Below are 27,935 nucleotides of genomic sequence, written 5' to 3'. Positions count from 1 at the left end.
TGCTTGCAGGGTGCAGGGCCACCACAAGGTTCCTTTTCCTTCACACCTCATGGTCACAGGGGGACACCTGAAGGAAGGGAGGGAGGAACCTGGATGTTCCTCACTGAGCGTGTGTGTGGCAAAGGGTGCTCCACACCTACACCACAGGGATGGCACCTGGAAAGCCTTCTGGCCGATCCCCCTGCAGTGCTCAGCCAGTGTATTGCTGCTGGTAGCGCAGGTTGAGCTCCCGCAGCTCCCGTTCCCGCACCCGCCGCGACTTGTTGGACTTGGTGGAGCGGCTGGAGCGGGTGGACTGTGCAGACTTGGTGCTCTGGCAGCGGGAAGATGCCCTTTTGAGAAGGTTTTGAGAGATGGAACGATGTAGGTTCTTCATGGAGGAAGAGGCTGCCATGCTCACTACCCAGGGATGCTTCAGGGCTTGAAGGGCTGTCATCCTGTCACTGGGGTCCACTGTGAGCAGACGATCAATGAAATCCTTGGCCAAGTTGGACACACTAGGCCAGGGCTGAAACACAAAAGAGAGGATTAGAGTGAAACATCCTGGTATAACCTTGCTGATCCATCAGTTCCTTATAGTCTTAGAAAAAAAAAAAAAAAAAAACTTTGGGGCATTATTTTATTTCCAGTCTGTCTTCCATGTTCAAATCCTCCAAGCTGTAACTAACTGACCATGGAGAGTAACACATAGCTACTTCAAGAGACATTCCCAAACTGCCCGTTATAATTCCCTTTTCTCCCCAAAACATATCAGTCAAAATTCCCTGTAGGTATAATTCAGATGTTTTTAGTTAAAGCAAAACATGTGTTAATTTGTCCTAACGAAGGATCTTTAGGTTTGCACTACTCCTCTTCTACACCAAGGATATGGGAGCATAAAGTGATGCTTTCAGTGCAGAGTGAAGTGAACACTAGCCTGTAAAAAGAGATTTTTCTCTTCTAGTTCTTCATTAACCTGATGGTATTTGAGAAAAGTCTCTGTTTTTCAACAGCAAGAATAACCCTCATTGGGAAATTCATCATTGCTTCTCTTGACAGGGCACAATGACGAATCACCATTCAGCATAGGAACTTCAGCACTTGTACTATATGTGAACAAGTCCTCCTTCAAATTTAGCCCTTCTCTCATCCCTTAATGATGTTACATTTTGGAAGGAGGCATGCCACTGTCCCATGGATTAGGTATCAATTCATAACAGAAAGTTCCCATAACAATTCGGTATTTTGAAAGCGTCCAAAATGTACTCCCCTCCGCGTTTCAAGAATAAAATCAGTCAATAAAAAATACCATCTAATTCAACCTACTCTACTGTTCCCAAGTATAATTAGTTTGCCATGACCTGGCATTAAATAACTTACTCCACTGATGAAATGGATCTTGACAATGAATGGTAACAAAAAATATATATATATATGGACTTGTTAGAAAATAGAATATAACTGACTCGCTGAAGTGCTTATTGCTTCAAACATTTATAAGAGGCAAAATAAAATAACAAAAAAGACTTTTCAAATGTAGTAAAAAGCACAATAATACAGATTACAATTACAATTGAGTCTAGCAGTCTGTTTTACAGCAGAGCTACGTACTTTTCGAAGAGAGCATAGCCTTCATGCTATTTATAACAACGGAACCAAAAAGACAACACTGCGTTTGACACAGGGAGTTATAAATGACAGGGAGTTATAAATGAGATTTCAAGCCTATTGACTTACTAGAGTTCTGGATACGGTGCTTTCTTTGTTAAATATACAGCAAAGGGAAATCAGTCCAGAGGAAATCTGTTATTTAAGTTCGAGCCCTTTCAAACTCCACACAGAATTGTAGAATGCTTAAGGTTGGGAGGGACCTCTAGAGATCATCTAGTCCAACCCCCCTGCACACGCAGGGTCACCTAGAGCACGTGGCACAGGACTGCGTCCAAGCGGGTTTGAAGATCTCCAGAGAAGGAGACTCCACAACCTCTCTGGGCAGCCTGTTCCAGTGCTCTGTCACCCTCACTGTCAAGGAATTTCTCCTTAAGTTCATGTGGAACTTTTGGTGTTTCAGTTTGTGGCCATTACCTCTAGTTCTGTCGGTGGCCACCAGTGAAAAGAGGCCGGCACCATCCTCCTCACTGCCTCCCTTGAGGTACTTATAGACACTGATCAGGTCCCCTCTCAGCCTTCTCTTCTCCAGGCTGAACAGGCCCAGCTCCCTCAGCCTCTCCTCATAGGGCAGATGTTCCAGGCCCCTGATCATCCTTGTAGCCCTGCGCTGGACTCTCTCCAGCAGCTCCACATCCCTCTTGTACTGTGGAGCCCAGAACTAGACACAATACTCCAGATGCGGCCTCACCAGGGCTGAGTAGAGGGGCAGGATCACCTCCCTCGACCTGCTAGAGATGCTCTTCTTAATGCACCCCAGGATCCCATTGGCCTTCTTGGCCACGAGGGCAACTGCTGCCTCATGGTCAACTTGTCGTCCACCATGACACCCAGGTCCTTCTCTGCAGAGCTGCTCTCCAGAAGGTCAGTCCCCAGCCTGTACTGGTGTCTGGGGTTATTCCTCCCCAGGTGCAGAACTTGTTGAACTTCACGAGGTTTCTCACCGCCCAGTTGTCCAGTTATCAAAGCCAATTAAATGCTGGTGACAATTCTACTTTCCTTGCAGTGATATTTTTTGTTAGCAGCTCTTTACTGCCATCTTCGCTACCTCCTCAGTTACCAGCAATTGAGATGACTTAGATAACTTGAAACAGGTTTTGTCCCTCTCAAATGGGAAAACAAATCCAACTGATTCCAAACTGATTTTTTTTTCTGAATACTTTCTATCATATGTATCTAGTGCATCCTATCAGGATTTCTATTCTCTATTTTTTTTTCCTTAAATACAAGATGCATTCAAATGAACAAAACTGAAACAATACTTTTCACAGAAATACACCTTCAAGAAAGTATTATTTCCCCTTGTGCATATTAATAATCACCTAGACCTGAGACTTAAAGCAACCTGAGAGTTACTTTGTTCAGATGCATCCAAATTTCACAGCTGCTCAACACAGTACAAAAAAATCTGGTGGGTCATGAGAGTCTCTAAAGAGCAGCAATAATATTACTTCACTCCTTTCAAGTCATATTAAGAGCTGGCAAACTTGACAATGTTGAATTTGAAGAAATCTATAAAGCATATGGCAGTTTGACTGAAAAGCTGGAAACTGGGAATAAATAACCCGAATCAGCCTTGAGAAGGGCCACTGTGTTACACTAGTCCAGTTAGAGCAAAACAAACCAAGAATAAACTCCAAACTCAAGCAGATTGGATTTCTTATTATTCCAATTACTCCAGTTCCACCATAAATGCAGAATAGGGAGGATTTGCAATTAGATTTTTCTTCTGACCAGCAAAAGCAAATCAGGTTATTGATCTGGGTTTTTTTTGTAACTGGAGGTTTCCTTTACCATAGCATACAATTTTATTTCATTGAAGACCTTTCCCGAAACACAGGTAAGACTATGCTTCACTGAAGTACCAAGGGGAACGAATTCAGTAATTTTTTCAATCTATTTTCCAGAAGGTTTGCATCAGTTGATGAAATATCAATTTTAATTTTGCAAAAGTCCATGGATCCAGCTGCTTAGGATCCACGGAGGAGACTACTGAAAGGCTGCAGCTGCATTTTGTGCAGAGGCTGAGGAAGGTCAGCACTGCTGTGTCCTGAGAACGCTGAGGAGGACGCGTGCAGTATACAAGGGTCATGCCTCACCTTGGGACAACCACCGTCCATCCGCAGGGAAGAGGGCTCAAGGTGATCCTGCCCCTCTGCTCCTCGCCTTCCATCTCGGCACAAAGTGCAGGGAGACATTGCAGCCTCTCTCAGCTTGTCCCTTTCTCTCACTTCTTGTCAGAACAACGTTCTGCTGTGTCAGACATCAAATCAGCTCATGGGGGAGTGACACGGCTTGGGAGGAATATGTTCCCATCCACTGCATCCATTCAAGCCATAGCAGGTAGCCCTACCCTTAACCTCACTGCTGCAACAGCGAATTCCTCTCTTTTGTGGCACAGAAATGTCACAAAAAATGAGAAGTCTCCATTTGTTCACCCTGTACCCCTGTTACTCCATGAATTGATTTCAAGTGTAATGGAGTTCAAGTATCACACTTGCTGTACTCTTCTTTGAGTAAAAGGTACTACAGTAGTTCTGTTATCTTTCTAAGCATCTTTAAAAAGGCAGAACAATCATCCCCCAAGCAGAACTTCAGCAGTACTTACTGAAGTGGTGACTTTGCAAAGGTGACTGTCTTTTCAAGTACTGGCAAGCAAGTACTTTGCTTAGGAGGCCTGATGCAACATCCAAATCTCACTTCTCATGATGCTGAACACTGAATGCAGAGTAGTTGTAATGCTAGGAACTACTGGACTTGGGCTGGAGGACTGAACTGGTTGGAAAAACACGTCTGCATTTGTGGGATTTAGCAGAACATTGAGAAATACTCTGGCAGGAGTCCAAAGAAATAAGAGAGCAGAAAAGCTGCACTAATTAGAAAGCCTGAGGAGCTCACGCTAACACAGGAGTAAGTAGCATCCCTGCAACAAGCAAAGGACACCACAGGATATCTTCACTCTGGTGCACAGGCTCAGTGGAGAGCAAAGCGACGGTGACCTGTCATCATTTTGCTTTCCACGAGCTCACCACCAAGAAGTGCCGGAGGAGACTCCTCAGCTCATGCTTGCAAGGTGCTCTCCTTCCTGTTTCCCCCACAGGATCAGGACTGGAGTGTTTCCAAGATCCCAGGAAGCCAAATGCAGAAAAGTCTAGAGCTGCTGTTGACTTGAAGCACACCTACATGAAAAAGAATCCCCACCACAGATAGTAACCAGCACAACCCTTCGGGTATGTGCACATCCCTAGGAGTGAGGGAAGAGAGGATGGACTTACTCTAGCGAGTGTGAAGATACCTGAAGGAGAAAACCAGCCAATAATAAACAACACAGTTGGTCTCTGAGATGAGCTGTGCAGTCATCCCTTGCTTCTCTCTTTGGTGAAGGTTTATCCTAGTCAACAGAATCCAAGAGGTTAAAATGCCTCTCAGGAAGAGAGGAATACGGGCTGTAAACATGTACATGGATAGCATGTATCTAAGAGCTACCCTTATTAGCAAAATGCCCTTCTTCTCAGAGTGCCTGTCCCCTTGCCTTCCAGGCCTAGATGATGCCTGCCAGCACCCTGCACCTTTATGGATAACCCAGAAGAGGACCACAGGGTCACTCAGATAACACAGGATCACTCTGATAAGCTCAGATCTCAGAGGCCACTTCTGCTTTGCTGCCTGGTGAAACTATGAATGGAGCCTGCGATGGCAGCCAGGCACACTTCAGACAGGCACACTTCTTGCATGTGCTCTGCTCCAGTCCAACTCTAGTGTCCTAATTAACACTCATTCCTCTTTGGCAGCCCGAGCGCTGTTTTTGACTCAGCTTACACAATGTGTATGCCTGCACAAACGGTGGAGTCCTTGGACATTGCTGCCAAAGTGCAGGGGCAAGGGCAGGGTTCTGCACCCGGGGAGGAAAAACCCCAGGCACCAGAACAGGTTAGGGGTCGACCTGCTGGAAAGCAGCTCTGTGGAGAGGGATTTGGGAGTCCTGGCTGACAAGTTAGCCATGAGGCAGCAGTGTGCCCTCAATTTCCCACTGATTTCCCAACTCCAACCCAAATCATATGTTGTTTTCAGTAGGTACTGACATGAACTCTAAAGATGACATTTCGAGGAATGTGTGAGTCGTGGAGAACTGCAGGGGCCTAAGTCTCCTTTGCCAGTTGGTCTTTAAAAAAAAAAAAAAAAAGAGAGAGAGAGACCAGCATGTTATCACAGTTTCAAAAGACTGCTCTAGTTAGGTTAAAGATATTATAACCCAGTCTCACTGCTTCATGGAAAGGGTATGATCAAGGGCTGGAGAAGCCTCAAAGCTGCAGGAAACTGAGAAGCCCTGTCGCAGCAGGTAGACACCTGCAGTTTTGCCTGAAGAAAACTACCAGACAACTACTACTTTTAAGCTTTCCAAGAGGAAAAATAAAAGAATTATGGGAAACTAGGCCACCCCAAAAGACAGACTGTGCTGAATATGTTTACTTGGCTAGATAGATGGCCTCCACATAGCGCCCGCATTGCTATTAACAGAGCGGCTCCACACCACAACAAGGCCCACGGCAAGGAGCCCGACTGATAACGCTGCTTTTGTCAGGGTGCTGAGGCATCCCCATCCCCACGCTGGGAAGTATAAACACGGAGGGCCACTGCAGGCACAACCTGCTCAGGCAAAAATGACCCCTCCTCGCAGCGGTTGTTCCGTATACAATTGCTGGAGATGCAACGGACGGCGCTAAATCTACCGCGCTAAGGCTCACCCTAAGGAAAGCCCTCAGCAAAAAAAGCCCAGTGGAAGCAGCGTTCGAAGGAGAGTTGTGGTTTCCACATTGATTCCAGCAAAGTCGAGTCCTGTCCAGGTTGCAAGGCACCTTCCCAGACATGAGGAATCCCAGGCTCCAGGGCTCCATGTGTTTCCCCAGCAGCAGACTCCATTTCTAACGGTTTGCTCCCATTCTGATGCTGCACCATCGTGCCAGCAAAGAGGTTTGTGCAACCATCCAAGTAAGCAAAAACAAGGAAATCGCACTATTTATTTTGCTGACATTTTTATCTGCCATTCCGTGACATGATTCACCATTTGGCTACAGAGGCCACTGTGTCAGCCGAGGTGAGTCTGTGTCGGAGTGCAGAACTAGCAGCACTTCAATCAAGTATGAAACTTTGGCCATGGTCTGACAGCCACAGTGACACACTGGGAGAGAATCCCGTTGTGTCCTTATTTTTGTGCCCTGCAGGAATGACAGCTGCTGCTTCCAAGGTATGGCAACATTTGCTACAAAAATAACTTCACAACTTCTAAGCTGAATAAAACATGCGGCGCATCTCTGATCTGCAGCCTCAGCCCTGCTGGAGAACAAGCCCAGGGGAAGGCGACCTCATTTAGAGAGCTCTCAAGTGCGCTGAATTTTATTCAGCTCAGGTTCCTGCTCTGGAAGAGGAGGAGGAAAAGCCAAGAGATCCTCATATGAGTGTCATTTAGCCTAGGTGAATGCATATAGGGCTAGACCCTTTGTGATTAAATCCCATCAACACCCCAGCTTGTTATTTATGTTGCCCACTGAATAAAACCCAATGAAAAGCCACAGAAGCACAGTCCACACTGGCAAGCAGAGGGAACAGGCACACGTTGTTCTCTCCTTTGATCAACCAACCCACCTCTCGCTTAGAGCTGCAGCTAGCACAAAGCCAGGGTGCATTGCACAGAGCTCCCGGCAGGCACAAAATGAAGTTCTGACCTCGATTACCAACACGAGCCTTCCCACCTAAATAAACCCTGGAACCTAGGCTGGCAGGGGGGAAGCCAAGACTACTTAAGCAGATCAGCTTTCATATAAAAAGAGCTAACCCCCCCTGTACTGTCTTTAGATGCTAGACAGGAGACGCTGGATTTTCCTCTGTCTGTGGAAGAAGCAGGCATCCTTGTCAAAGATTCCATGAAACCTGCCCTAAAAAACAGAGAAATGCATTTTACTAGCTTGGTTTTCGTTGTTTCTAGCTTTAAATGAATGGCAAATGTTTTTTCTGGTTCATTTCACTACTGGGCATCAGTTCTTTACAATATGTCTATTATATTCATGTTTCTTAGTTATTGAGTCCAGTATCTTTTCCATTTCTTCAATCAGATTTAGGATGTTCCTAGATTTGCACATCCTCCTCCAGATACATGCCTACGTCCCTAAGAGGAGAGGCCATCCAGACAGAACTCAAAGCTGCAAAGACCTCCAACTCAGGCAGCCTGATTTTTTACTATGTAAGAGTTTATTCTGGATGCCACCTCATGCAGAGACTCTTGCTCTACAGAACCTGTGGTGTGTAAGGCTCAACACCTGCTTCCCATCTTATGGATCCCACCCAACCATACTACTGCTAGACACTGTTTAACTGCCCCTGTGTGCACCTCCACTCTATGTTCACGACTGCTGTTGTTTAGCAACCCACTGAAGTCATTCAGACACAGATGAAACCATGAACAAACAAGTCAGGCTGCTGTCAGATGTCCTCCAGGTCTCGTGAACACAAATACCACAAGGACCTTTCCGCAGAAGTGCCTGGAGCTAATGGATGCACGTGGTGCTGGAGGCAGAGCACATCTAGACATCTACTATTTTTCTGAGTAGATACATTTTAAAATTCAGATGTCTTTGGCAGGGGATGTGCCATTGGCTTTCAAAAAATAAACAAATCTCAGGTGCCACAGTATTTTGCACTACGTATTTCATACAAGATTGTGCAGGAACAGTAAAAACCATATCACCGTTGAAGCAAACTCCTAGCAAAATGTGCATCAGCATGGTATTAGGCAAGGATATCATTCAAAAGTCCTCTCAGGCTGCTGGCCAGGGGCTGACAGTTTCTGAAGTGTTTCTGGAGCTGTTTAGTCTGAGCTAGGAGGTTCCCACATGGTTTGAGAAGATGGGAAGCGCTGACTCCGGAAGAGCAGGTTGAGGACGGAACTCCCAGATGCCACGTGGTGACCCAGACAAGGCCTGAATTTAGGCTCTAATGATGAAAAAGCTTGTGCAGTCTGGGAGGGTATTTGCCTGAGACTGTCCGAGAGCAGTCGGAAAGAAGCGATCAAAACCACAAAGTTCAAAAGGTTTGGAACAAAAAGTTTCCAATGAAAAGATGTAATGCGCTAAAGTCTGTGCAGGGTGGATTCCCAAGCATTCAGCTTTAATTTGTTGATGTGGGGAAAAGGAATAAAGGAAGGATGAAAGAGGCAAATAAAACAGTCCTTTAATAATCCACAGCATCATAAGTATGCACAGCCATCTGGTGCTGTGAACTTCTATAACCCAGCTTTTTGAATGGAAATAGCCATCTGATTTCCCCTGTACAAGCCGAGAGTATTCAGCTAGACTCCTGCAGCAAAATTACAGCAGCTACAAACCCAATAAACACAGAGCCATTCTCTACAGCCAGAGACAGCTCTCCTAACTGTAATGCTATTACTTCACCTAGGGAAATAACCAGCATGCTAAAATGAGTTAACAGCACATTTCCACTAGCACCATTTTACATCCAACTCTTAAAAATATGCCAGCAAGTTACACCTAGATATTGGGAAGCTTACCTTCAACCACTACCTTGGCTGAGAAATTTCCTATGGAGACAGGTCATCGCTAAGAGGCTTGGACACTAGAAAACGCAGGCGAAAAGAGAAGATCAAGTATAGGCTGCTGGGGACTGCCAGTAAAAAGCCAAGCAAGGGAAAACCATGAGCAATTTCCCAAGATGTTGCTCCAGTAGCAGTTCACAATAATATCTGAAGGAGCAGATATTATTAGTCCTGTTGCAGGGCTCAGATAAGACTTAGGAAGGAGCTGTAGTTTTATCCAGGGCACAACCCATTTACTGCACCCACACGAAACCTCACTCTGAGGATATTTCACAGATGCCAGTGGGGGCTTCCTGGGCCTTCGCAGCATTGAATTGTTGTGCTGGTTCAGTATTTCCATATAATCTTCTAGATTCACAGCCCTTCAGCAGAGCAGGTCTTGCAGACCTCACTGGACTAGTTTAAGAGGTCATCCTCATTTATCCTGCCCCTAGAACACGCTACGAGAAGCTCCCGTGTGTGTCACAGTAGTGACAGAACAAGGCAAGTGCCTCTACTCTGCTGCCTCAGCCCCCGTTCAGCCCCTCGCTCAGTCCTTGCTCCTGAGCAATCCAACCCCAAACACAGCTCGGCGCAGCAGCCAGGCTCCAGCGCAGGGACCATCTCCAGCAAAGGGCAGGAGGTGGCAGCTGTGGCACTTCGGACAAGACAGGCTTGCAGAGATCACCTCTCAAAGCCTATCCAGCTGTAGGAAGCACTTACTCTTTCTTCATGCCTTGTAGGAGACCTCATTTTTTCGTTTTTAACCATATTCACTGAAGAAGACAGGAGATGGTAGCAAACTGTCTGCAGGTCCCCTGCATCGTCACCACAATGTCACCCATACACAAGCCTAAGTGAAACACTGGATTCAGATGGACAAGGACAACCACCCTGGTACTTAAGCGCTTTTTCTTACCCATGCAAGCTCTTTTCACTCCATAATTAACATGTGTTTCCACATGTTGCACTTTAGTCTTAAGCAAATGAGCATGCAACAACATGTCTTGTCACTTAAAATATACCTCCCCTGGGGCCCTGGAGGCACATTTGAGCCATAATAAATGGGCAAGGTAGTGACAAAGGTAAAAAGGGAAGCCACCCTACTTAGGCTCAGGGAATTGTAAAGAGGTCAAATAAAAACATCAGTGGCAACTGACAGCTTAAATAGTGTCTGTTCATATTTTATATTCTGAATGAAGGCAGCTTAATATTCTTTTTCTACCTTAACAATGTCCCTTTATCCCTATAAGCCTAATTCTCCAGAAATGTTATTCTGCCATTAACAGGATTTTACAGGGTTCTGAGCTGCAGAAATGAAAATTACAATACTTCATATTACAGCAATACTATTAAAATCCTTTGCCCTCAGATCTGTCTCGTTCCTTCCCACACCCCTAAAACAATTTTGTTGCACAATGAGCATGGCTTCTCCAAACCCCAGTCATTCATCCAAAATCTTAACCAAAATTCTCAGCTGCTGCCCTTCACTTCTGCTGTACTGCCTAGAACCTTGAGGTGCCAGATGTACAGAAAGCAGCATTAGGGACGGGGACTATACTGGAAACTACTGGATGAAGACACATTCTTCTCCCCAGAGGTTCCCTTTTTGCTTTGTTTCTAGGTGCTTGGGCACAGGTTCTTCCCTGTGCTTCTCTGCTCAGTACACCAAAAGAAATCTGAGTATCGCAGTGCAAAAAAAGCCACTGAAGCGAAGGCTGTGGTGCCCCCACCCCACTAGTTCAGAGCTTCTACAAACTGCCAAAGATCATGGAACGGCCGGTCAACTCATCCGCCACGAGACTCTGCCTGTGGAAATCACAAACCTGACTAGACACGGGATTCGCAAGACCTAACATGTTGTTAGAGACAACACGGAAATGAAGCAATAGTTACGGCACGCAAAAGATCGCTTCTAACTTAGAATTTTGAGTTCTCTTTGCATTTAATATTCACAACATAAGCTGAAAGACCCAGGGGAAAAGCAACGGGAATGATCTTGATAATGCCCTTTTTTTTGATAAAGGTCCTTGCGACACACCAATGCCTCCAGAGGAAACGACCTTCAAAAATCTCAAGAGGTAGCCAGAGTGAAGTGGAATTGATTTTTAAATGCATCCATTGGTTTTAAGCCTGCACAGTGTCCTTTTAATAGAGGGATGTTTTTGTTGGTAATTTTATTTTGTTGGGTTTTTTTTTTGTTGCTGCTGTTGTTGTCATTGTTTTGTGTTTTGTTTTAATAAACTGTTTTTCAATAGACCATGCTATTTTTTTTTCCAGCAGCATGATCACTGATCTATGCCTGGCAGTAGGTTGAAGGACTTTCTAGATTTTAACTCGATGTACAATATTGCAGAGAGCCTGAGATATCTGCTCCTGCAGCAGAAGAAACCTGGACAAACACTTCAGCTACCAGACATCTATGGAGCAACACAAACCCGTGCATACTCGCCCTCCCTCTCACCACGCAGGTGCATTAAAAGAAAAGAAAGAGCAGAAGCTAAGAAAAGTACATTTATGAGGCTGGTCTCAGTGTTCTGTGCCAGGCTAGGAGGCCCACTTCCATCCTGTTCAAGTGTTTCAGCTCTTCAAAGCACAGAAACACGGTGCCCTTTTCAACAGAGAGCCATCTGACTGCATCTCACCAACACTTCTTTTGCTCTACTTAAAAAAATAACAATAATAAAAAAAAATCACTAGGTTCTGACAGCCACATGCAATGTAAAAAGCACATTCCTTGGTAAATTGGTATTTATAATTTAGAGGCAGAGAACTGAGAGGTAAATATAAAACCCCAATCTTTCTTTCACGAAAAAATATGTAAGACTTTTCTAAAAAATGCATGCCTTTCAGTCACAACAGGCCTATTGTAAAGTACTGCTACTGCCTAATGATGCTGGAAAAAAAAAACACAGTAGCTGCTAAAAGAAAAAGTCTTGTTCTTCCTCTAAAACATGGGCCCAGAGACTCTCATGACTATGCAAAGAAGTACTGAAAATGTGGCTTAAAAGCTTGCATACAAATGCCTTATGCCTGCTACATTTCAAAAGCTTAGAAACAGTTTAGTGTGCTTTGAAGTACACTGCAATAGATTTCATTTGTATATATATATTCTATAAAAATGACTGTAATAAGATATCAAAGCAACAGTCAGGCACGGCAGGAAGACGGACAAATTTATGGGACAAACAAAGCACAGGACAGAAAAAAAAGCTAAAACAATATTAAGTACCTTTTATTTGCTTGTTTGTATTTTTCCTACAAGAGTTGCACTTTTTTGGCAAAATAACAAGTTGTTTTTTTTCTTCAAATACAGAGGTATACGCAGTATATGCAAATACTTCAGAGCTCTACATTACCAGAAGTGCAAAGGTGCAGAATCAAGAGCAGCAGCCAGACAGGTAGAAGATGACACCTGCTGCTGTACTGATGCAAAACTTGCTACTCTTTTAACACGCAGATGCTAAATGCAAATATTTGTGCCACATCGACTGAAGTCCCCTGCAAACAATAGAGATTGTGGAAAGACATTTTCTTTGGTATGTGAAAATATATTTTCCTGTCCTACTGGGAATTAATTTCTCATTAAAATAAATAGAAAGAAAATAGGAAGTTTGGAGTTTTTGCTGTGGATCCCTGCCGCTACGTAACTCACCTGCAACCGTCAGAGGAAGGAGGTTACCTGTGCAGCTCCACAGACAACTGTGCTGGCACAACTGAGAGCAGGAAAAGGGACGAGGAATCAGGTCCACTCCAACAGGCAATGTCCCTAAAAAAACATCCCCGAACTACACTCATGTTTCTAAAACTTCAGAAGGGCTACATTTCCACATGAAGTCAGCAAGAAAAGTCAGCACACACTCACAGTGCTCACAACCATTACTTTTACTTTGTGCACTTAAACTTAGGGCTTTACCACCCTCCTCAAAACTGCCAGCAGCTTTTCACATCTAACTGTAGAAGCATCAGTAAAAGCTTTGGGTGATGGATCTTAGAGCTGACCCAGGCTATTAGAAGGAGCACAAAGCCAGCAAGCAAGCAAAATCCAAAGCAGCAACACCGACTAGCAAGAAGAGCTATTAAAAAGTGAAGTCGTCATATTAAGGACACCAAGGAGCCCTCAGCTGGCCAGGACAAGCGGATAGATAGGTTCTGTGTTCATGTTTCAAGTCTGAATGAGTCACCAAATAGAGAAGTCACAAGGAGCATACGTTTTGCCCCAAATTTTCCTTTGTAGATGTATAATGTCAAGACAGCCTCATTTATTCCAGGGAAAATATCACTTCTGCAGGAGAAGAAGAAATTAAATTTATTTCATCATCTGCAAAAGGTACTTTTCTTTAGCAATAAGTCTACATGTTACCTCCCTTCCACCAGCCTACTGGGGAAGACCAGGTCATAATTAAGGAGCTCAAGAACGTTTCATTTTGATGGGAAATGTCCAGGCTACTCAATTTTTACACTTCTGGCCTTTCCCGAGGAACACTCTACAGCAAATAAAGTTACCTTGTGGGAGTTGGTAAGCCTTGGGATTGAGTTTTGAGGCGCAATCTCCTTTGAAATATTGTTGCCTCCAAACCAGAAGGCAGGACTGCCCGAGCCATGTGCTGCCTGCTCCATTCCCATCACAGGAGCCCCCCTCACGCCATGAGCGCGCGGGTAGATGTGTCAAACACGGCCCCAGAGCACTATCTGCTCTGCCTTCACCAGTAACTCTGGGAAGTGGAGAAAGCCCCAAACAAAGGGGTGAAATGAGAGAAGGAAAGATTAATACCCCCAACAGGTATCACAGGTACATCTTAACCTCCAATCAAAGGTTAAGAACGTCAGAGAGTGGCTTTACTGGAGCCCAGTATTGTCTCCAACATTAGGTGGTAACAGTTGCCTACAAAAACCAGAAGAAAAGAGTCAGCCCGCTATAACACCCCCTCCTGCAATTCAACAGTAACTATGAATGGGATTCCAGCCACATGCATCAGGCAGCTTTTTAAGCTGCAAAGAGAGCCCCCAAAATCAGTTTTATCCCTAAGATTTCAATTAGAATTTAATATTGCTAGTTTTTTCTTGTTAGTGAGCCCTAACAAAACAAACAGAAGAGAATGACTTTGCAGCAAACAACGATGTAGTCTTAACAGGTCACATAATCTTGACTCAGAGATGCTCTTGTTACCAAGCTAGTTGTTCTTGATTCCTCAGCCTTCCCATTACTCCAAGCAGCTCAGAAAAAAGCCACAAGAGATAGTCACAGCAGTGATATCAGCAGTACCCAAATGAGTTATCATGGGAGTCCTTGCCTATTGCTCTGCTAATAGCCTCTTCAAACAGACCTCTCACTCCAGGATCAGGAGAGCAATGGCAAGTAGATCTCTGTCAGAAAGCAATTACTTTAGCAGGATGTGAGCGCACTTGTTTTTCAAGAAAATGGAACAGCTCCTCAGGTCAGCATGCATTTTGGCTTTTATTCCTCTCCCAATACAGCTTTGTCCCCTCTGAGCAGGATTTGAGAGCAGTCATCTCTCAAGAAGCGGAGCTCTACTCACAGTCTCTGCCAACTTGTGCCTCTGTCGCTGTGTGACATGGTACAGCAATAGTCAGGAATATGGCTCTCTCCCCTACTTAGTTATTGTTACATAGTTATTTTTACTTAGTTTCTTAGTTATTAAAACTTGTTTGACCAATACAGCTCAAGCTGCCAGCTCTAGGCACACTACTTTGCAGGCTTCTTTTAACATTTCCTCTTCCACTTCACATGCTCAAAGTTCACATTGTAAATAATAAAATCAGTTGTTCCCAGGAAAACAAGGCTTCTGTATCTATCCAAGATAGATTTTTGTTGCAAGTCAAGTGTCTTTGCCCAGTCCTGTTCCAAATAAACCATCAGTTACAGCTCCTGCCAATTCCCTGTCAGCCTGACAAATTTATCAGCAGGCCCCTTCTGACATCTTCCCATTTCTCCCAATGTAACATAAAAAAGAAATTTTCTGAAAATTCTTCCAAATTTCTGAGGTTTAAAGTCACAGAATCACAGAATGGCTGAGATTGGAAGGGACCTCTAGAGATCATCTAGTCCAACCCCCCTCCTCCAGCAGGGACACCCAGAGCACGTGGCACGGGGTGGCATCCAGGTGGGTATTGAAGATCTCCAGAGAAGGAGACTCCACAGCCTCTCTGGGCAGCCTGTGCCAGGGCTCTGTCACCCTCACAGGAAAGAAGTTCTTCCTCACATGGAGATGGAACTTCCTGTGTTTCAACTTGTACACATTACTCCTTGCCCTGTCACTGGCCACCACCAAGAAGAGCCTGGCCCCATCCTCCCCACGTTCACCCCCCAGGTACTTGAACATGTTGATCAAATCTCCTCTCAACCTTCTCTTCTCCAGACTAAACAGGCCGAGCTCACTTGGTCCTCTTCATACAACAAATGCTCCAGTCCCGTCATCATCTTCGTGGCTCTTTGCTGGACCCTCTCTAGAAGCTCCACGTCCCTCTTGTACTGGGGAGCCCAGAACTGCAGCCAATACTCCAAGTGCGGCCTCCCCAGAGCTGAGCAGAGGGGCAGGATCCTCTCCCTCATCCTGCTGGCAATGCTCCTCCTGATGCAGCCAGGGTCCCATTGGCCACGAGGGCACATTGCTGCCTCATGGCTAACTTGTTGCCAACCAGGAATCCCAAATCCCAGGGATTTGGGAGGGGAGTCCAGACAAGAAGACTTAAAGAAAGCTCACAAGGTGTAGGAAACATGCCAGGCAGCTCTGAATCTTTGGCTCACTTTATTTCCACCTGGAATTTATTCACAAACTGGGCAGCCTGTTACTGCATCTCTGCCAGTATGTGGCTACTGTCAAACAAGCCTGCAATTCAGAGACATATGCTTAGTAACTGGCAAATTGAAGCATCCATTTTTACTGGCTCTGGAAGAGCAGAAAGTAGCTGGACAAAATATAAAGGCTCTTGGAACAACATATATAAAAGCCAAAGAATATTCACAGCTTCCCAAAACTGCCACTCGTATCACAAATAGCCTCCTAAAATATGACATTTTTAGTAGTCAACATGCAAAATTCTTCAGGTTTGGCACTGGTAATGGCACTGTCAAAATACATGCAGTCCAATGCTCTCTCCATATATATAGCAAATCTATAGTAAATTTATCACAGGGTTTCTCATTTCTCACTTCTGTCTGAGATGCAATATAAAACTTTTTTTTTTTCTTTCTAAACCTCAATAGCTCACTATCATCACAATAATTTAATAAACACTACTCAGACACAGGAAGAAAATCATTTGGAGGGAGAGTAACTTCATGTGCTCATCCTTTTGGCCAGAAGAAAAGAAACCTAGAGTTAGAAAAACTAAGGATATGCATTACCTGGAGTTAGAAAGGCAAGACATGCTACTGCACCAAAACTAAGACACGTTTGATCTACCTGTTAGTCCAACTGTTCAGCAGGATAATGAAGATGCCACCTGCAGCTACCAATATCTGTTGAATTCTTAATATCAGAGACTTGGAGTTCAAAAAATTATGGGGCAAGAAAGGGATAACTTCCAAACTGAAGGCAAACAAACAAACAAACAAAAAAAAAAGAAAAAGATGGAAAGGAGAAAAATGAATGACCGAGACAAACAGTAGAGTGAGCTAAAAAGGAGCAAATCTGAGTTTGAACAAGCAATCTAGAACAGTCTAAAATCTGGAGGCCAAAAATCAAGGCCAGTTGAATGAGTTCTGCTAGGCAAAAAACTCTGGAATTAATTGACATTTACACACATATTGGCTCATTTCTTACAGGCTTTCTGATTTATCTACCCTTGCTGGTCATATGGTAACTAGTCAACTACACTTCAGTGTGGCCTACACATTTTATAAGCTGTTGCTAATTAATCTGTACCTGATTGCTTTCTTAAAGCTCTGCAACTGGTTAACAATTCGTACTAGTAAGGCAAGTTAACTAAAGAAAAAAAGGCAGCCAAAAATCAGCTGAAATTTGGAGTTCAAAGCTGCAGCTGATAGAATACTAAAAAAAAGAAAAAAAAAAGTATTGCTATGTCTAAAGGAAGTAGCAACCTTTGTCCAAAAATTGCCAACATTTGGCTTTTATGACCCCTCATGTATGCACTTCTAGTATCAGGAGAGTCTCTGAGAAGTACTCAAAAGAAAAAAAAATTAAAGCAGATTTCACAAAGTTGTCAAATCCAGTCTATCCTTTGTGGCCTCCAATGCAAATGTCAATATTCATTAAATTTGGAAATTCTACCTATTAACACAAACTGGCTCAACAACTTGAAAAAATAAGAGGCTCACTGATGCCTTTGAGAATCCTTCAGAAAGTGCCCTTTTTTTGAATGCAATCCTAAAGAAGCTTAATGTGTTTAAAAACTAAGCATGTTAGGCTCCCCCCATTCGTTACTGAAATGCCCACATACCTGTCACCGTTAAAAATACCAGAACAATCATGAGCGGGTTCTGTTTTTCTGACAGCTAGTTTACTGTCAGAAAAACACATTCACACTTTCCAGGAGGCTTCATCTCACCAAGTCATGATGTTCAAGAAACTGAACTTTCCTTCCTCATTGTGGTAATTTGTCCCAGTGAGGGATATAGGCAGAAACTCAACTTGGACAGCCCCTCTTTTTGTACGTGACTCCTAAGCTGAGAATACGTCTGTACTTAGCCACAGCACCAGAGGAGCTGGCTCACAACCCCGATTTCTTGACATGACCAGGAGCCTGGCACACAGCTACATGTCCACTCCTCTTGAGTGATGGGACTCCAGGAGATGTGGAGACACTCATCTTCTGCCTAAAAACCATCCCCAAAGGTTCTCTTTCCCAGTCATCTAAGAGAACCATCATTCCATCCGCAATTTTGGCACAAACTAAGTTCAAGAGACAATGCAGACCAAGCACAAAAATGCATTCTCAGGACCTAAAAAGCAATGCCATAAACATATCTTTCAGAAAATCTTTTTTTTAAACTACACTTGAATTTGTAACTAAAATCAAATTAGGCAGGCACATGCTACATTTCAAACACTCACTCTGGCATGAGTTTCAACAGCAAAGCATCAAAAGGGCAACATAGCTCTCATTTCCAAAATGAAAAACTCACCAGCATCCCAAGATCTGTTAGTCCCTCCTGCTCTGTTCTACAAAAAGGAAGTTCTTCTCTCTATAGATATGCTTTTAAAAAAGGATCTCATCATTCTGTCCTGAAAGAAGTTTTGTAAACTGGACAGAACGCTCGGTAAAACCTTTAACACTTATGTTACCACCCTGCACATGGCCGTCAGCTTCTTGTCATCACACAGACCCACGTATGGAGAGCTTCTTGTTTTACTTCCCCTTACTTTAACCCCTCTCCCACTCACCTCCCCTGAGTAACTGTATTTTCCTTTCAGGATCTGCCGATATAAACGGGTGCGGTTGTCATCTTCAAAAGGCATCGTGCCACTGAGGAGGATGTAGGAGATCACCCCCAGCGCCCACATGTCCACAGAGTTAGTGTAGGGCTTCCTGACCAGGATCTCGGGAGCTATGTACTCCGGGGTCCCACAAGTGGTTTTCATGAGGCAGTCATCTCCCTTCTTCCGAGCACTTGCCAGTCCAAAGTCTGTAATCATGATTTTTGAATCTGTTCCAGGATGGTAATACAGCAGATTCTCTGGTTTTAAATCCCGGTGTGTGATACCCAGTGTATGTAAGTACTTGACACCATCCAGTACCATCTGCAGCACACGTGTAGCATCTCTTTCAGTGAAGGAGCCTTTAGCAATGATACGATCAAAGAGTTCCCCTCCAGTTGCCAATTCCATCACCATGTACACGCGGTCCTGGGTCTCAAACACCTCAATAAGCTGGATGATATTGGTGTGCCGGACCCGTCGCAGCACGCTGAGCTCTGACTCGCACACCTCTCTCCCCTCCCGGTATTTGGTTTCTATCATCTTGATTGCATAGGGCTGCTTGGTAGCCTTGTGTTCCACCCGTACAACACGGCTAAAGCTTCCTCTTCCAATCAGGGCTTTAATGTCATACTTGGCTGTCACTCTGGGGTCAAATTTAGCACGGTATTTAGCCACCTTATTCCTGCGGAGCTCAGGCTGGTCCATATGAGTAGGAAGGTGGTTACCAGGATATGGGTTAGTATGACGTGGAGGTGAGGGAGAGTCAGCTTTGATGATAGCCCCACAACCATCCTTGATGAAATGCTTGTATATGTCATTGTGGCCTGTGTAAGGTTCTACTTTTTTAACCAGATCTAGCTGCACATCTTTAGGGGGCTCGGGAAGCACTTTGCTTGTCCCACAGCCCATTACTGAATGGTGTTAATTCCCTATCAAGGCATTTTCCCAGGGCAGCATCAGCAACAGCCACATCCAGAGCAATTCCCACATTTGAACCTTCAAAAAACAAACAAACAAAAAATAAATCACCACAGTCAAGAACTATTTGTTCTCTCCAATCACATTGCTACTGTAATTGCCTGACCAGTTATTTCTATAGCATAGTATCTCATACTTTCTTCTATAACCACATATCTACTTGCTTCACTCTATTTGATCTCCCTTTGACTTACTTTGGAATATTTTGCTCATTTACATCAACTATCATATAGACTTTTCCGGTCCATCCGGGATTTGTAAAACTTGATCTCTGTATCATCTATTAATTTGATTCAGTTTTACTTCTTCAACCTGCAGAACTGTGACTATAATATCAACTAGGACTGGATGTGGAATAAAACCCCCAGTGCCCTAAGCAGCTTTGTTCAGTTCCTAACTCCTAACTCCAGCCTAGTTCAGTTCCTAACTATTCTGTGTTCTAACTTGCAGCTCAAGAAATTTCATGGAGATGATAGTGACAGTTCTGAAAAGCAAGAGAGACCATTTCCAAGCCTGGTCACAGGCAGTCGAGAAGCCTGTCCAAGATTAATTTGCTCTTAGACTATAATAGGCTGCTGCACGGTCCAGAGAACACAGAAGCCCCTAGGTAGACTAGTACAAGAACAAAACACCTTAGCACAGGGCACAAGTTGTATCAGGTTTTGAACAAGGGCGTGTAAATCAGCTTGCAGGTAGCAAAGCTGTCTCTCAGTTATAGTGTTGGAGGCAAGGAAGGCAGAGACAGAGACTGGCTCAGTCGAACGCGCATCTTAATAGTGCTGCATTCCTTCCAAAAAGGGAGGCATTATTTAACTGGAACAGCATTTAGTTACCAATATACTCAAGCATCGAGCCCTGAGAAATCACGGCGAGTTGTGCTGTTTTCTGACACCCTGACTCAAGATGTCAGTCCCAGTTTTGCTTTCTTTTGCATCTTCAGGTACCAAGCAGCATTTCTGTTTTTTCCATATGAAAATGTGTCTACCTGCAATGTGGAAGAACAGCTGAGGAAGTAGTACATCCCCTATTCACAGCAAACACAGGCCTTATTCATCTGTATTCATCATCCTAATGTAACCAAATCAGCTGCCTTACAGTAAGTCTTTATATGCTGTTTACAACAACATAGGAGAGGGAAGAACTGCCTACATGCATACTGGCAAACAGCCAGGCAGCTCTAAGTGTCTACTCTCTGTCTGAGACAGAAAAGCTGTTAGCCTTGAAATGTAATCGTGCATCTTACCATCACCAAGGGTATCTTCGCTCATTCACCACCTCTCCATGCAATGTTCAGCACAAACAGCAGAATGGGAGCCCCAGCTTGTCTTACATCAGAAGAGTTACATGTGGAAAAGAAGTGATTTACAGGGACATCAAGCAGTTTAGACTACACACAATCTGTAAAGAAAGCAAGGATTTAGTGAATCTACTGTTCAGGTACAACTTTAAAACAATGCACCAACAAGAAGCTTTTTATGTTACACCTTCTGGCAGTGCTGCAAACTCCAGGATATCAAACGTATACAAACAAGCCTGTGCCAGGATGTGAGCAGTAGAAAAAAATACCAGCTTCATAGAAAGCTGAGCTGACTTTCGAATGTCACAGAGGGTTCTGTCAGACCCAGTATTGTGACAATAAATAAAGTTCTACTGATTGTTCTGGAAAAAAACAAAAAACCAAAAAAAAAATTCACATGGACAGATATAGTAATGCATCTTACTCTTTCTTACCTAATTCTTAAAGCATACAAGTTAATGCAGAAGTGGAATAACATCATCCACAAGCCAGATTAGTGCAGAGTAATTCCACATGGAGCATTTTGGTGAAGTGTTTTAGTGGTAAACAAAAACAGTAAGAAGGATCAAATGCTGACCTAGAAAACTTTATATATTAATCCACTGCTGCTAACAACATTAGCTGAGACCAGGCACCAACTCACAATATCTTACTCTCTCTTCCTCACACACTTCTGCGCGTGAGGGTCTTAGCATTGCAGCAAAGTGTACGGAAACCCAGAGCTGGGTTGAGTGGCCAGAAGTGGCTGAGCCCAAGCTACTCAACTCCCTATCAGGATAGGTAGGAATGCTCTGGTGGAACATTACCAAGAGTTAGGAAGAAGAAAAAAACTAATGCATTGGAAAAATGAAGCATTACGAGCCCCCTACGAGCTGGAAACCATGTGCTCAACAGGTACCCATAGGGAAAGGGCAACGTGTTCTAGCTACAGTGATAACTGGTGAGGAGGAGCATTAGTTTTATGCTCTGCTATCAACCCACTTCTTTCCCAAGATAACCGGCACGCTTCGTTTTGTTGCTCAGCAAAACAGACGCCCTCCCTCAGCTCCTGCTGACTCGGAAGGATCCACCACATCTTGGGCAAGCCAGACCCTTAACGGCTCCATAAGCCCCTCGGGGGCGGCCCTGGCAACAAGCAGCGTCAGGCAAGGCCCAGGATTTCCATCAGCTCTGGATTCATTCACCTTAAGAGCTACAGAATTTCACACGAGCGTTGGGATGCCAATAGGGAGACTTGAAAATATAAGCTCTTAACCCTGAAAAGAAAGAGCACAAGAAACGCTCCTATACTAATCTATAAATCCATCTTAGGCCAGCACAGAGGACTTTCTGAAAGTCTTACCCGTTCCCTCACTAGCAAATCTCACAGCACTAACTGCCCGGGGAGCAGAGGGTACCCGGACCTTTGGCAGGTCTCTGCACACACGTTTGTGCGCTAGGGGCTGAGGGGCCCTTCAGGACGTTGTGTCAAAGCCTGGCGCTAAGGGGAAGGACAGGGGGAGACCGGGAGTCCCAAACCTGGGGCTGACCCGCAGCTGCATCTTTTCCGCCACCGTTTCCAGGCGGCGACCCCAAGGCCCGGCTCCCGGCCGGGCTGCGGCCCCCCGTGCCGCCCCCGCGGCCCGAGGGCGGGCGAGCGGCTGCCGGGCCGGACCGGGCCGGGTCCGGCCGGCAGGACCCTGCAGGGGAGGGCTGGGAGGGAGGAGCGGCCGCCTGCGCACGGCGGCGGCAGCGCCGGGCCGGGCCGCGGGCACCGGCCGGGCCCCGCACTCACCTCAGCCCGCGCCGGCCCGGCCCGCGGCGCCACGCCCGCCTCCCGACGTCACCCCGGCGCGCCGCGGGTCGCGGTTCCGCCGGGGCTCGCGCTCTGCCGCCCCCTGTCGGCGCCCCGCGCCCCGGCCCGGGAGCTGCCGCGCGCCCCGCCGGGCCGGGCCGGGCCCCGCGGCTGAGCCACAGTGCCCGGCCCCGCGCGGGTATCGAGGGCCCGAGAGCCCAGAGCCGCAGTGCCCAGAGCCGCAGTGCCCAGAGTTGGCCCAGACCTGCAGAGCCGCAGTGCCCAGAGCCGCAGTGCCCGGCGCCGTGCGGGTATCGAGGGCCCCAGTGTCCAGAGCCCGCCCAGAGCCGCAGTGCCCGGAACCGTGTGGGTACCCAGAGCTGCAGTGCCCAGAGCCGCAGTGCCTGATGCCCTGCAGGTTCCCAGAGCTGCAGTGCCCAGAGTCGGCCCAGAGCCGCAGTGCCCAGCACCATGCAGGTGCCCGGAGCCAGCCCAGAGCCCCAGTGCCTGACACTGTGAGGGTGCCCAGAGCCGCAGTGCCCAGAGCCATGCGGGTGCCCAGAGCCGCAGTGCCCAGAGCCAGCCCAGAGCCGCAGTGCCTGACGCCGTGAAGGTGCCCAGAGCCGCGGTGCCCGGCGCCATGTGGGTGCCCAAGAGCAGGAGCCTTCGGGGGTGGCTGGGGCCGCTGGGGGATCAAGGGCCCGCGGAGCAGCACAGCCCTGCCTGATGTGGGGGTCAGCGCGAACGTTCCTCTGCAGTGGCTGGAAGCCCAGGGACAAGGCGTTGAGGTGCACCCCATTGTGTGGGTGTTTATGGGCAAAACCCCCCAGTCAAGGTCTCGAGCAGCTTGTTCCAGCCATGATGTTAGCCTTGCTTGGAGGAAGAGCTTGAACTGGAGCCCTCCAAAGCTTTGATGTGGAAGCTACAATTCAAATCCAGAGGTTCACCAGAGCTCAGTGGGCGGTAATTTCCTACAGGCTGATAGGAAAACACTGTCACCTCCATCACCTGGCTGATCACCTGTGTGCACCCACAGGAACTGGGCAACTCTCCCCACGTGATGTTATAGCTCTGCACAGAGGTAATTCAGGGAGCCCATTGCTTCCTGCTTTGCAAGGCGATAACAAGACCACAGTGCAGGGGATAAGGACCTCTTATGTGTCCTCAAATGGACCTGCAGTGATGCAGGAAAGTGGGATTACATGTGAACCATGTCCCAAGTGGCTCCGGTCCCGTCGTGGCAGTGGTCTGTCTGACCCATAGTGAAAAGCAGCCATAACGGGTCTGGTTTCAAGGTCAGCCAGCAAGGCTGGGCAAAGGTCAGAGGGGCAGGATGTTCAATTAAATCTGCTTAAAAAAATAAATAAAAATCCAACTTTCCAGATGCCTCTGTGGAGAGAAATAAAAACCTAAAGCTGAGCGCATTAGGGTGTTACAGGGTGCCAGGCTGGGGGCCGAGCACTACCCCAGCAGCAGAGGTGACTCCAGCTCAGCTGTTCCAGCTGCATCCGATCCACAGGGATTGAGGTTGCCTTTTCATGTTCCTTACGGGACAGTTGGCCCAGCAGAAATCCCGGTGCCCACGGGTCCGTGACAGCGAGTGGCCACACACAGGGCTCTGCAGCAGCTGCTTTTGACCATGGAAAGGGGACGGAGCCGTCCCACCTCCACTGAGATCAACTGTGGCTTGGAGGAGAGGCCAAGGAAACACTGAAGAAGGAGGAACACCATCCCCTTGCACCATGAAGGCCTTGAGGCGCAGTTTCAACCCATCCCATCAGACAAACTGATGTCGGGTTGCTGCGGGGCAAGTCCATGCCTATTCACACAGAGGAAGAGGTCCCCACCTTCACCTGTAGGAATTTCATTGGGCTACAGAGAGGAGGATTAAAATATTGAGTGGGAGAAGTGGAAGATGGCGCGGCTGGGAGGTTGACCCTCCTGTTTGAGTGCCACATGTGCTCAATCACACAGCTGACCAAAATAGTGTCACCATCTGGTTCTAGCTGCCCAGGGATGCAGGATCCTCTCCAGCCCCTTCTGTGATTACAAAGAGTGAATTTTTGCATGAACTCAACCTAACTCTCCATTTCTTCTTTTTTTTTTTTTAAATAATAATTCAGGTTTGTTTCTTAGAAAAGAGAAAGGGAGATAATGTCTGCAAAGCATTTAATCTTCGGACTGAAGAATAGCAGAGAGCAAATTAGGATCTACTCCAATTAATTTGCCTTGATGGGCTAAATCTGGAGAGCAGCCATATCTGGGAATTAAGAACAGGTCGCTGGAGTTTCATAACCAGAGCAATGGGCTTTCACAACACACTGGATGCTCACCGGTGCTGAGCGCTGCCAGGCCCTGTCTCCCACAATCCAATCCCAAGGGTGAGCTGCAGATGGCCCTGGGGCTGCTGTAAATGTTTACCTGCCAAGGAGCAGGAAATATCAGAGCTGGGATTATTGGGATTTCAAGGGAAAGGATGGCAGGCAAAGCTCATGGGAGCAGCCAGTGGCTGTGTCTAATGCAGGAATGGAGCAAGGTGGTGGGGAAGAGGAAAGATTGACCAGCAGCAGCATGACCTCCCCAGGGGAGCAGCTCTCGGGAGCACCAGCCAGACATCCAGGCATTGGCAATCATTCCTCCACCTACATTCTAAGGAAACTGGTGGTGCCTTGTTCATCTCCCAGATTAGATTGGGAGAATAATCCCAGGACAGTCTTTCCTCAGAAGCATTTTTGCCCTGGTACAGATTGCAGACAGTGCTTAGGGGGAAAAGTCACCTTTGGTCCTGCAGGCAGGTCTGGTTGGCCATATCCTGCCTCTTCCTGAGCTGGAATGGGCTAGCAAAGACACAGGCAGTGTTTAATGTCCATTCCCAACATCAGCATGCTTCAGGTCAGTGGGTTTGACTGAAGCAAAGCAGTTTGACACATGTCAGGGCAGGTGACTGTGGTGATGCTCTGGAAGAGCATTGCTCTGATGGGCTTGTACATCCCTGGGTACCCCCTTTACCTGCCAAAGACTGGGAAACATCAGAGTTGGGTTTGGGATTTCAAGAGAAGGGCTGGCAGCCTCCAGCCAACATAAAAGCGAGCAGTGACGGAGCAGACTGCAGCAGCTGGCACGTGGCCAGCACCTTGGGTGGCTGCTGCAGGTCTCCAGAGGTGCCACTGGGCGAGAGCTGTCAGGGAGACGAGTGCTGTGCTGTATGTGGGCGGCTGCCTGCCCAGCGCTTATCCTCTTAGCCATCCTGCAGGGATCCAGCACTAATTCACCCTTAAACACAGGATTGTCAGAAATTGGAAATGAAAGAATAGGCAGATTATCCACATGTTGGCTGCTTTAACCACAGGGAGAAGGCAGCTGTTGGGAGAGGAGAGCCAAGAGGGTGCTGCGCCCCTCTGAGCTGATGTCACAGGGACCTGGCCTCTTCTGGGCTCCCCAAGAGTCCCCTGGGCATCCCATCGTGGTGTTCCCATGGCCATGGCCACCAAACAAGGGGCTCACAGGTGACAGCTGGGACGCTCCCACAGTCCATCGTCACTTCTGCCTGTGCTATGTTTTGTCCTTCGCAGACAGCAGCTGTGGGTCACCCCCCCAGAGCCAGCTCTGGGCTTGCTAATGAAATAAATGGCAGGTTATGACACGCATGTATTAATTAAAAGCGCTGGAACTGCTGGCTCTCTCACTGGAAAGTCTTAAAACCAACAGATGTTAGACTAACATCTGGCTAGGAGCCCATGCGGGAGCGGGGCTGGGCTGGCCAGACTGGCTGCAGGAGCTCCAGGCCAAACATGCCAAACATGCCAAACATGCCTCCCCTCCCTGACATGCCTGGGCTCCGTGTCGGATGCAGCTGGTCTTCCAGTCCTTCCCGAAAGCAGAGAGGGACCCAGTGCTGTGAGGATAGGCTGGAAAAAGGGGAAGGCAGCCAGACGGCCAGCCCCGCTGGCTGAAATGTGGCTCCTGCAATCAGGGAGAAGGGGATTGCTACCTCTCCAACAGAAGCTTGGGGAGCAGCAGTAACCACTCAGCCTTTCCATAGCAGATGTAGATGTATCACAGCACAAACTTCCAGGGAGCATTTACAGGCTCAGTGCTTTGGCATGGGCACTGAGCAGCCGGACCAATGTACAGAAGGAAGAACTGCATATTTAAGTGCATAACTAGCTGGCCAAGCTAGTGTTTGCCTGTACGGACTGTGTCTGTCATAGCCATGATGCACCTCCATGGAAAGATTGGACTTAGAAGGAGGAGACTTTGCAGTTTCTGTAACAAAATGAAAAATAATTTTGCTTGGCTTGATAAAGATAGCAGTGATTAGATTCTGACTCTCAGATACAGGCCTCTAGGATAAAAAAGACTGCTTGTAGGAGCTGTTGGACTCTTACATGCAAAATTTTGTGCTAAGAAATAAGAAAAAAAATACAGAAAAGGAGATGCTAGCCACAGGCAAAACAATAGAAGCTCAGCACAATGTATTTAGGGTCGCTGACACAGCTTACCCAAGCACAGCAGCAGATTAAGCAGCGCTATCTTCTGAGTTTTATCCGTAGCTAAAACACCATCACTGTCTGCATTGCCAACTGTGTTAGTCCCTCCTTGATTCAAACAGAAAGGAAAGAAGGGCTCAATGGAAAGGAGACAGCTCTCCTTGTGCTCTACGTCCAGTTTCGCTGACACCAGAAGTTAAAACATAAAACAGCAGTGCTTCATATCCCTGCAAACCTCACTTTCCTTGATGCCCATTAAGATGTGGCAAAGTTGGACCAAAATAAGAGAGGGAGAAAATGGGAATATAACCAAAAAAAAAAAAAAAAAAAGTATGATGCCATTGGATATGAGCTGCTAATGTAATTGTACATTAGCAGGCAAGCTGATGACTGGAAAAAAATAATAAAGTAAAATGCATGGGCCATGTTTCCCTAAAACATATCTTAAATAAAGCAAGTATAGTCCCTATCTTTTTACTGCCTATACGTCTAACCTTGAGGACAGCTGTCTCTCAGGTTAGCTCTGTGGTTTTGTCCTCGGGCATGAAGGGTTCTGAAGCAGGACCCAGCACCAGACCCCAGGATGGAGCACTGGGCATCAGAAGCTCTCCAAGGGCTGGGTCTCAAGCCCAGGTTGAGCCCTGGGGTGGAGGAGGCCCTGGCTGCTGCTGCCCGTGCGGGCCGGGACGCAGGCTCTGGCTGCCCAGGGCTTGGCGCAGGCCGAGGCGCAGGCGGGCCTGGTGCACGGCCGAGGGTGGCT

At 46.6% G+C, this 27,935-nt stretch overlaps 1 protein-coding gene across 1 annotated transcript; it reads right to left on the bottom strand.

Moving 5' to 3' along the window:
• Nucleotides 1–152: 152 nt before the first annotated feature.
• On the bottom strand, nucleotides 153–22,716 carry PSKH1 (protein serine kinase H1). Its single transcript, XM_088529063.1, has 4 exons — nucleotides 22,686–22,716; nucleotides 20,858–21,012; nucleotides 18,601–19,632; nucleotides 153–508 (listed from the first exon to the last, which is right to left on the bottom strand). The coding sequence occupies exons 3-4, from the start codon at nucleotides 19,543–19,545 to the stop codon at nucleotides 191–193; spliced, it is 1,263 nt and encodes a 420-aa protein (XP_088385189.1). The 5' UTR covers nucleotides 19,546–19,632; nucleotides 20,858–21,012; nucleotides 22,686–22,716; the 3' UTR covers nucleotides 153–190.
• Between the last annotated feature and the right edge of the window lie 5,219 nt (nucleotides 22,717–27,935).

This window comes from Tinamus guttatus, unplaced genomic scaffold, assembly GCF_059628265.1.
Source record: "Tinamus guttatus ecotype Peru unplaced genomic scaffold, ASM5962826v1 Tinamus_guttatus_pri_ptg000323l, whole genome shotgun sequence".
NCBI classification, from domain to species: Eukaryota; Metazoa; Chordata; class Aves; order Tinamiformes; family Tinamidae; genus Tinamus; species Tinamus guttatus.
The sequence above is the reverse complement of the archived record's forward strand: the minus strand, read 5'-3'. Positions and strand labels throughout refer to the sequence as shown.

What these genes read in the sequence shown, in the direction of transcription:
- PSKH1 (XM_088529063.1), bottom strand. Translation starts at nt 19,545, where the DNA reads ATGGGCTGTGGGACAAGCAAAGTGCTTCCCGAGCCCCCTAAAGATGTG. An exon ending in AATACAGTTACTCAGGGGAG is followed by an intron (nt 509 to 18,600) that starts GTGAGTGGGAGA and finishes TTTGTGTTTCAG; the next exon opens with CCCTGGCCTAGTGTGTCCAA.